The sequence below is a fragment of the Apium graveolens genome, chromosome 8, assembly GCF_009905375.1.
Source record: "Apium graveolens cultivar Ventura chromosome 8, ASM990537v1, whole genome shotgun sequence".
In the NCBI taxonomy this organism is placed as follows: domain Eukaryota; kingdom Viridiplantae; phylum Streptophyta; class Magnoliopsida; order Apiales; family Apiaceae; genus Apium; species Apium graveolens.
This window is the reverse complement of record NC_133654.1, coordinates 48,046,042-48,057,189: the sequence shown is the minus strand read 5'-3', so window position 1 is coordinate 48,057,189 and position 11,148 is coordinate 48,046,042. Positions and strand designations below refer to the sequence as shown.

At 34.8% G+C, this 11,148-nt stretch overlaps 1 protein-coding gene across 1 annotated transcript; it reads right to left on the bottom strand.

Annotated features, from left to right (window-relative positions):
- Window positions 1-1,083: 1,083 nt before the first annotated feature.
- Window positions 1,084-1,620, bottom strand: LOC141679560 (uncharacterized). The gene has a single exon (XM_074486030.1). The coding sequence runs from the start codon at window positions 1,618-1,620 to the stop codon at window positions 1,084-1,086; it is 537 nt and encodes a 178-aa protein (XP_074342131.1).
- Between the last annotated feature and the right edge of the window lie 9,528 nt (window positions 1,621-11,148).

Below are 11,148 nucleotides of genomic sequence, written 5' to 3'. Positions count from 1 at the left end.
AGGGATAATACTGGAGCGGTGACTAACTTCTACTTCAACTCTTGAAAACTCTTTTCACATTTCTCCGTCCATTCAAACTTCTCATTCTTTCGGGTCAATTTTGTCAATGGTACTGCAATCTTTGAGAAATCCTTCACAAATCTTCGATAATATCCGGCCAATCCCATGAAACTTCTAATTTCAGTCGAGGTCTTCGGCCTTTCCCAATTCATTACAGCTTCTATCTTCGTTGGATCAACTCGAATACCTTCACTTCCTAAAATATGCCCTAAAAATTAAACTTCTACCAGCCAGAACTCACACTTCAAAATCTTTGCATATAACTCTCTTTTCTTAAAGTCTCCAAATCTATTCTCAGATGTTCAGTATGTTCTCCTCGGTCTTTGAGTATATTTGAATATCGTCGATAAACATAATGACAAACTTATCCAAATACTCCTTGAATACTCGGTTCATCAAATCCATAAAGGCGGCTGGCGCATTTGTCAATCCGAATGCCATAACTAGAAACTCATAATGTCCATATCTGGTTCTGAAAGCAGTCTTTGGTATGTCTTTTGGCTTAATCTTCAACTGATGATATCCCGATCGTAAGTCAATATTCGAGAAATAAGTCGCTCCCTTAAGTTGATCAAACAAGTCATCAATACGAGGTAACGAGTACCTATTCTTGATGGTCAATTTGTTCAACTCTCTATAATCGATGCATAATCTCATACTTCCGTCCTTCTTTTCCACAAACAGAACGGAAGCATCCCACGGAGATACACTCGGCCTTATAACTCCTTTATCCAATAACTCTTATAGTCGCTTGGCCAATTTCTTCATTTTTGTGGGTGCCATACGATAAGGTGCCTTCGATACAGGTTCCACTTCGGGCGTTAAGTCGATAGAAAACTCTATTTGATAGTTTGGCGGCAATCTAGGAAGTTCATCCGGAAATACATCGGGAAATTTGCTAACTATCGGGATACTTTCTATATTCGACGTCTCCTTAAATCTATCAATTACATGGGCCAAATACTCTTCACACCCTTGTATTAACAATCTTTTAGCTTGAATCATTGACAAAAATGCTTTAACTTATTTCTGTCCTTTGAACTCTACTTTCTTTCCTTGAGGGGACTTCAGAACCACTTTCTTCTTCTTACAATCTATCTGAGCACCATGCTTTTCTAGCCAATCCATTCCTAATATAGCAACAAATTCTCCTAGTCGAAAAGGTATAAGGGAAGCAGGGAAACTATAGCCTGAAATCTCTACTTTACACCGAGGATAAATACTTTTAACAGATACTTGCTCTTGATTAGCCAAATTGATAAATAAGGGTTCAACTAATAGTTCAATTTCATAATTTAACTTTCCAACAAAAGATTCAGATATGAAAGATCTAGTAGCTCCATAATCAAATAGCACTTTAGCATTGATGTTGTTGACAGAAAGCGTATATGCCACAACTTCAGAACTCTGAACAGCATCCTTGATATTCATGTTGAATGTTCGGGCCTGAGCAAGATAGGAAGGAGGAAACACTGGAGTTACAGATTCAGAAGGTTGATTTGAAGGAAGTTGAAGAATTGGAACAGAAGATGTCATTGCTTGATTGTAAGGAGCGGCCATCAATTGCATCAACTTGCTATTTCAGGGGGTCTTGCAATCCCTAGACATATGACCGGTCTTTCCACACTTGAAGCATATGAAAGGAGGCTTCGGGTTTCGGCACCCATTCGCATAGTGACCTTTCGAATTGCACTTGTAACAAACGATGTCAGCCTTATTGCAGCTACCGGTGTGTCTCTTGTTACAGAATTTACACTCCAGATTTGCTGTTTGATGGAATCTTTTACCACTGGGCCCTTGAATCCTATTCCTATGACTCTTATTATCACCTTTCTTAAAGCTTCGGGGTCCTCCTTGGTTCTGGAATCTAAACTTCTTGAAATTCTTCCCACTTTGGCTTCCTTGAGCCGATCCTTCTCTACTACTTGCAAACTTCCTTTTCTTACTCTCTTTCTCCTTCGAGTTTTGATCACTTTCTCCTTCTATCACCATCGCCTTCTGGACCACTTCAGCATATGTGGCCAATTCAAAAGCAGCCACTCTGCTTCAAAGCCAAGGCTTCAATCCTTGTTGAAATCTCTTTGTTCTCTTCTCATCCGTGTCCACATAATCTCCAACAAACCTTGCCAATTCAGTGAATTTCTTCTCGTACTCTCCCACAGTCATTCCTTTCTGCCTCAATTTAAAGAACTTCAATTCCATTTGAGTCTACAAATACCTCAGAAAATACTTGTCTAAGAAAATCTTCTTGAATCTATCCCAAGGGATAACTTCTCCTTCTTCTAAACCACGAGCTGACTCCCACCAATAGTTCGCTTCGCCTTTCAGAAAATAAGACGCATAATCGACCTTCATTTCTTCCCTAACAACAGCTAGCGTGAAAGCTTTCTCCATCTCTTTAAGCCAAGATTGGGCTTTTGCAGGGTCTTCAGTTCCACAGAACTCTGGTGGTTTCACAGCTTGGAATGATTTGAAAGTTGTAGGGGTTGGTGGTGGTGGAGGTGGTTGTTGAAGTTGTTGCTGAAGGAGTTATTGTTGTTGAGCAAGGGTAACAGATTGTTGGTGAAGTATTTGCATAAGTTGAGCCAAGTTGGGTGGTGGATCTTCATGATCCCCGGTATTGGTGTTGCGGGCTCTACGAGGAGGCATGATTCTGAATATAGACAAGAAAGGTTTATTCACAGTTCAATATTTGCATAAACAAGTTATAACAAGGGTAAATATCAAGTAATAAGTTCTTATTCAAGGAATATTTTAGGGAAAGATTTGACATGATCAAGTTCTAAAGGAATCGACAGAATTTAAACAACAATTTTTATCAAAGCAAGTATATAGCATGGTAATGAGATGGCAATATCATAGAGATAATCGAAATACAAATTTAACATTAGTTCGAATGAAAAGTGCTAATAGAGTATAAACAGGAAATAAAGTGCAAATAAAGTCTTCCCGAAATAATCCAGGTACAAGGTACAAATGGAAATCAAAGTACTAATCAACATCGATATTGGAAACAAGTGGACTATATGATAGTCTAAGAGGATGGTGGTGGGGGAACAGGGGCACAGAGATGGCTAATCACTCGGCGGAGCTCGTCGGCAATAGCGGTAAGAGTGATTTGACTCTCTCTCTCACGGTGGGGAATCCTCAACACCAATCGGTCCTCAGCCATCTAGATGTTCTCCTCAATCCTAGCTATCTGTTGGGGTCGATCTGGCTCATCATTCGAGTTCTCACGGTACAACTGGTCCACCCTACGTCGAAGATTCGCGTTCTCGGCCACCAGTCAATCAACCATCAATACTATCTACTCGTAAAGAGGGAATGTCACAGTAGAAGGGAATCCGAGAGTCGATGAGGATGATGTCTGCCAAACAGTTATATATATACCCGGTTATAAATAAAAGGGTGAGAAAACCTATAGATTCTAACGCCCCAAAAACCCAAATGATCTAAGTTCATCCTATTCTCTAAATTCATATCTTATATTCATTTATCCTATGTTGTTCAGTGACTCAAACCTGTAGCTCTGATACCAACCTGTGACGGACCCACACTACTAACTAACAGAAATATGCATAATATAGATTAAACAGTAAAGTACTACAAAAGATAGATTATTAAGGCTACAACCCTCAACCACAATCCCTGAATCCACAGGAATGAGTTTGAACAACATCTAACATCTTAATTATTACAGACCAAAAATATCTTAAGCCAAATTACTACCAAATTTTAAACCCAAGTTTACAACCCTTAGGGAACTACTAGTTCCCTGCCTGCTTCAACATCTGACGGTAGGCATACCCCGAGTCCCTAGAAGTCTTACGCACGGTTTGCTTGAAACGAACCATCTTTGGGTTTCACTGAAGGGATAACATCAATAACAATATTAATGAGCAAAATGCTCAGCAAGTGAATAAAAGTATATAACAATGCATCATAAACTCGATAAACAGTAACAGAGGATAATTTAACAATATGAAATCTCAAATAGAAGATCAAGTTATAATGAGTGAATGGAATTAGAAATCACACAGCGCTATAAGCAATGAGGGGTGATCAGCCCACATCAAAGCTCTAAACCACATAATAAGTGATTCACAATTTTTGAGGATCCTCGGCACACATTGGCCATATAAAAAAACCATCAGGTTCCCTCCTACTGAGGTTTTAACAGTGACTGGCACCTCAGTCTTATCAAAAATACTATCCAATTCCTTTTAATCAATTCATCTTAATTTAAAAAAAAAGGTCTTGATCAAGGACAAGATAATAAGGGTTGGTATTGTCGAAGTTTAAATGAAGGAAACGATACTAGTGTTTGGGTTTCCAAAGGATATGATTCTAGGTTTTGAGGATATTAGGATTCACATGAATTATTAAGGAACTTTTATAGGGTATTCACATGGATATGAGGTAATATATGAGAAAGAAATCAATTCTAATATGAAAGAGATTAACTAGATTCAAGACTTATTCATTGGGTGATGTGGGGACTACGTAATCTTATTGAAACTGTAATCATGCATTCATAGGGCTTTTAACAAAAAGCAATAGAATTATAGAGGTAAGTTGAGAGTTCACTTGCCTGGACTACGCTTACTGAGTACTTGAATGGAATCGTCTAAGGGCTCCTTCCCTGGCCTCCTACTTGAACCTATGATAAAATAGTATCGTTGTCACAACTCTTGCTAACTACCCTTTCGCGTATAAAATATATATACACACAAATATATATATTTAAACACAATTAATTTCAAGTAATACATGCTTCACAAAATCCACATAACACATAGCAAGGAATGGCATGGCAATAGTACACTTAGATCCTAATCACTTGAGCAATTATCCATTTAATAAATAATTATCAAGACTATTACTCCTAATCCTAATTTACAGACCTCAACACAACCTAGATTTAGTAAGGCACACTTGTGCCTCACCTCACAAGACTTACAAATGCAATGCACCCTACTTAGCTTACCTGAATGCATACCTTGGCAACAATTGTGTGCCCTGGAAAAATTATGAATTTCTACCTTGGGCCTTTGCTATAATCTGACTCCTATGACTTCTTATGACCTTAACCTAACTCTATCAATTGGATTGACATCAAGGCCTCACTTAGAAGACACACAAATGTAATGCACTTCTCTAATATCCCCACAGGCAACTCTAATGGTGACTCTCGGGTGATTTGGTGGAAAGAAGGTATCCCCACCTTGGGCCTTCACTCCAAACCAACTCTCAAAGGTTATTAAGACTCTGAACTGACTCTCAATGTTGTAATGACTCAAAGGCCTCACTCAGGCCTCCCTAGGCCTCGAGTGGAAGTTGATACAAAACTGTCTTCTCTGATTTTTAAACTGCCTTGTTTTTACCAACTTAAAACTCATTTATCTAGTTCAATTATTGGTTTTAATGACTTGTTAAACTTCCTAAGACTTAATTCTATCTATTTAGACCAAGGCCCCATGAAGTCCTAACCTATGACACGATAATAATCAATCAAAAGTCAAGCTTTCTCAAATCTGCCCAGTTCTGAGTTGCTCACGGGTTTGTGTGTATGTGCCTAACCAAATGCAAGTTTATATGCTATCTAAAGCTACCGGACTTAAGTATGAACCAAATCCCAACTATCTTGAACTCAGGTCTACCAAGGCCTTTCTAAAAGTCACCTAAAATGACTCAACTTCTAGGATAAAAATCTATCCAATTATAACCAATTCAACTCCTTCCACCTTAACTCCCTTCATTACACCAAAACCAAACATCAACCAACCAAGACAAGTCCTAAAATACACTAGTACCTAATGAATGTCAACATATATGGCTTATTAATAATCTATTTAGCATGCAAATTAATTATAAGAACAAGTAAAGTAACATATCACAAGACAACCCATCACTTAGCATTTAAAAACAAAAATTTGAAGCAATCATGCATGGTAACATCATGACACCTACTGACCTTAAGCTCAGATCATAATATATAATCTAAAATAGCATTTTATCAAAGGAATCATGATATGCAACTCACAAAAATGAAGTGTCAATAGGTTAAAAGAACAACTACACTAACAATATCTTGTCCTCGAGTTTTAAGCAAAATTTCGAACCATATATCCAAAACAATCACTTGATATCTACTGAATGTAATCACTCATCATCATGAAATACTTCATTTAGCATTTTATAACCAAAAAAATAGCATGCATCTTATCCAAGTCAAACACCAAAGCACAAAATTAACAAGTATAGTCTTTACTTAGAAAATCACTTATAAATCAACATGCAAACACTATATTCAACATGCAAGTGCAAAAATCAACATGCAAGTGCTAAACTTAAGGTATCTTGATGGAAAAATAACATGCAAGGGTCTAATCTTTAAAAAAACAACATTTATAAGGAGTAAGACTTTAAAATCAACATGCATGGTCATTTTTCAATAAAACTTCCCAAAATCCAAACTTTACATTCAGCTCCTAAGAAGTCATTGCCAAATGTTGATGAACAATGAATATGACTTGGTGTAATAAAAGTGTAACACCTCTCCAAGATCATATCTTGCACATTTCTATAACCCACCATGGTTGCAACCTTGAGTTCATAAGAATCAAGGCCTCAACCTCGGCTTTATTAACATGCACACACAAAACTCACCTTAAAATGATGCTACTCCACTAAATGATGAAGGTATTGTCTTGACTAAATTGAGAAGTGAAAGAAGATGAAGCAAAAGTGAAAAAAATGGCAAGAATGGGGGTGGGGAGGGAGTTCGGCCGAGAGGGAGAGAGGAGAGGGGGGGAGAGGGAGTTTGAGTGGGTGAATGTGATGAAAATGAGGCACTCACATGGTTTTTGTTTGATTAAAGAGATAGTAGAATGAGGAATGTACATGAATGCCCTTCTTTCTAGTTTTAACAAAATTACATGCAAGGTTAAAGGAGTAAATTTGCAAGTTAGTGGGGTTGAAATGGACATTACTAGCCTTGGACTCTCTCTTATAAGCTAAATGCATGCAAGGGTAGACTAGCAATCTAATAATTAATAAAAGTATGATTAAAAAAAATGTGTTTAATAAATAAAATACAACTTCATAAATCTCAAATTAAATACCATAAATACTATGAAATTTTAGAAGTTTTATAAAAGTGTTTTAGAAAAATTTGAACAAGAATATATTTTTAAAGAATTTTTCTAAGGTCAATACTCTATGAAACAAACCATAATAAATATTTTAGGACACATAAGAAAATGAAAATAATTTGATTCTAAGCTGAATAATAATCTATCACTTAATCGCAACTGCAACAACTCAAATATTATTTACTCGCGTAAAGAAATTAGCTTGCGTTCATTTAATTATACGCTTATAAATAATCTAACGATATTCGCAATGCCATACAATGAAGAATGTATACGAACACATTGAATTCACATAATTTCTTACATCTAACACACAAAAATTATATAGCACAAAACAGGATATCATATTACATTCATATCAAATATTTACAGGCGTTACAATTTAAACAAATGCGACATGATTATCACATAATCCTTCTTATTATCTTGAGAATAATAACACAAAGAAAATTAATGAAGAATTATCCAAACCTTTCAACCCTTACTCAAAATTTCAATTAAACCAACAAATGGTGGATAGGGTTGCAACACAACCTTCCAACCTCTTTCATCACTTCTTACTATCCTCGGGAACCAACAAAATAACAAAGTAATGGCATGAAAACCTAAAGCTAAATGCAAAACAGAGAACTTAAATAACTTAACTAGTGACCAGCCCAATAACCTAAACTTAACTCGGTAAGAGTTAAACTACACGCGCTTATCTTATGTGATCTTCCTACGACTTACTTAAGACAACACCTAAGCCTGTTTCATTGATCTTTACCTGTAGCTCTGATACCAACCTGTGACGTCCTCTAAACCCGGGGTCTAGATTTGGGGGGACACTGATAGATAACCATAACATAATAGGCACAGCGAAATAAAATAATAAGTATGACCCCTTGCATGCAGCTGGATCGATCACATATTATAGTATAAAACAGACACTAATACAAACCAAATGTTAATACAACCCATAAGTCTAATTAGTTTTATAAACTATTAAAATTTTATTACAAACCTCTAGACTAGTCAAGCGTCCCAAACAGTCTACCTGGAAAACAAACCAAACTATTGAAGGGTACACAACTCTTGATGAAACCTGTGACTCAAGCCTGCTCTAACTTAGCTGAAAGATTAGAATAATAAATAAGTATGAGCGAAAGAAATGCTCATCAAGCAGTATAAAATGTATGATTGAAATGATAAACCCAACTTGATAATAACTGAATAACATCAGATAAAGAGTAATATTTGATCAAAAATAGAAGCTAAACAAGCTATAAACAATAAACGATAATTTTTAGATTGGAATATATCACCGACGGACGTACTATCACATGCTGATCAGCTCGTGTGATAGCACTGGATCATGGTTCGTAGAAACATGTCCCAAAACACGAGAACTCGAATAAAAGGCAATATATTCGCCTATGGCACAAGTTATATCATAATGTTTCATATAATACATAGCCCTCCGTTGGACCGGCCGTCCCGGTCACTTACGCATTCATCTAATCCATAAAACATTTTAATCAAAGGAGGAGAATCAAAGGACATCCTTAATAATATAACTTCACATTTCACATGGTCCGAACTCATCTCAACAAATGATGGTGAAATATCTAGAACAATTAGTTATTCGCTGATCTCATCTCAAAGTTCCACCGTATAGAATAATTTCAGCGAAATATAAAAAAGTTTAACTATTCTGAACTTAGAATAGGGAAGATATACTTGCATGATTATGATTAAACAATCTGATAAGCAAACTATTAAACTATTCTAAAACTAGAATAGTATGTAAAGTTGTAATTGGTATCTGAATGAACAAAGTAATACACTATTATAAATTTAGAATAGGTGAGGAAATTGTATAATAGAGTCAGAATAAATATCATTTGAATGATAAGTGAATTTAGAGATATTTGTAATTATACTACAAGAAAGTTGAGGAATACTTGCCTGGTATGCTCGATAACTTCTCACTATAATCTTTGCTTACAACTGCTGGCTATCAACTCCGTCTAACACTTGCCTGCACTCCTTCCTACTCAATTTTATAAACAAAAGGACTATCTTAATTGACAGAATCAAAATCAATCGACGTAACTATACGTCTCGACGTCTACCCCATCATTTCTAACTAATCAAGGCATTTTAAAACTATAAACAGATAGCATGTATATCGCATAACACGTAATCATGTTATTCGTATAACACGTAATCACATATTTCATGTAACACATAAATCAAATCGTTAAAAGATAGGACTCGGTACATTCAGAATTTAAACCAGGTCAATAATAGTATTTATCGATCAGATACTCACTCAGAATGATTCACAGATCAAATGACCTTGCAATACAAAAGAAATTAGCTCTTAAAAGTATTTTTATTAGAAGCGGAATGTTTTTCTGAGTCTATACGCCTTTGTTTCGTATTAAACGGACAAATGGTTTAATTATTACGAATAAAATAGAATAAATAGGAATAGATCAATTAATAATATTATTAATTAATTTTTAAATACCTAAATAAAAATTTTAAAATCTTAAAAGTAATTTTTAGGAATTATTTGAATTAATTATAAATAATTTATATTTTATTTAACTATTTCTAAATAAAATTAATTGATTAAATGATTCAATCAATTTATTAAATTCATAAATAATTAAATAAAATAAATTATAAATAATTAAATCAAATTGGATTTTTGGAAATAATAAAAGAAAATAATTTTTAGAATTTAAAATAATTAAGAAAATAATTTTTAGAATTTAAAAATAATAATTAAATGATTTTTAAAAATAAAAGAAATGATTTTTGAATTTTAGAAATGAATTTTGAATAAAATTTTAAACAAAATTGCAGAAACACTTTTTGGAAATCAGGAAAGGGGGTAGTTTGGATCAGACCCGGGTTTTTAATCAACCCAACAGGTCAGGCAACTGGGTCAACCACTCACCCGGGTTGGGATGAACACCGACCGGGTTCTAGGTTGAATCCAGTTTTCCGGCGGGTGCTCCCCCGTCCGGTGAGCTTGGTTCCGGCAAAAAAAACGGTTGGTTCGTTCAGTTTTTCGATCCAAAAACACTAAACACACCCCGCAACTCAGAATCAACAACAACAAGCAACAACATCGACCAGAACGATTCCTCCGTCCAAAAACCATGGAGGCCGGCGATTTTCTTGAGTTTTCCGGAGAAAAACTCGATTCTTCTAAATCCTCAACCAAAATCAATGAATCATATCTCAAATTAAATCTTATTTCAACTACAATCTCTTCACAATATCACAACCATCAATCGAATCAAGATTAGTCCATAAAATCAAAATAAAATAAACAAAAATGAAGCAAAAACAAAAACCCAACTTGACTAAATCCGAACTCAAATAAATCAGGTAATTACATAAATCGATCAGGGGTATCATTCTAAAGCTATTTATGACTTCAGCAACAATCAAAACTCAACAGAAATCAAAAATCGATTTCAAGCTTCAAGAACACAAAATTCGATTTTTTAGAATACTTCACCTCATATGCTAAAACTGGATAGAGCTTGATGAGAGGATGATTTTGGTATGTAGAGCATCATTAGAGGATCCCTGAATCTCCCAATATCATTGATCAAAGTTTTGCTCAAGAATTTTACCCCCAAAATGTTCTTGGTTTCTTTCTATTTTCTGAATTTTTAATGAAATAAATAAATAAAATAAAAATTATGCAGCTATTTATATTTACATAAAATTATACCCCCAAAATTAATTAAGCCCCTAATTAAAATAATTAGGCGCAAAAATTATAATTACAGGAATTAATTTTAAAAATAATAAAATATAAAATTTATGTCAAAATTTTCCAAAAATTGTGAATAATTTAAAAAAAGCAAAAATAAATGGTATTTGAAATATGTATAATTCTATAAAAATAAAAACGTGAATTTTGTGG

What these genes read in the sequence shown, in the direction of transcription:
- LOC141679560 (XM_074486030.1), bottom strand. Translation starts at nt 1,620, where the DNA reads ATGGCCGCTCCTTACAATCAAGCAATGACATCTTCTGTTCCAATTCTT.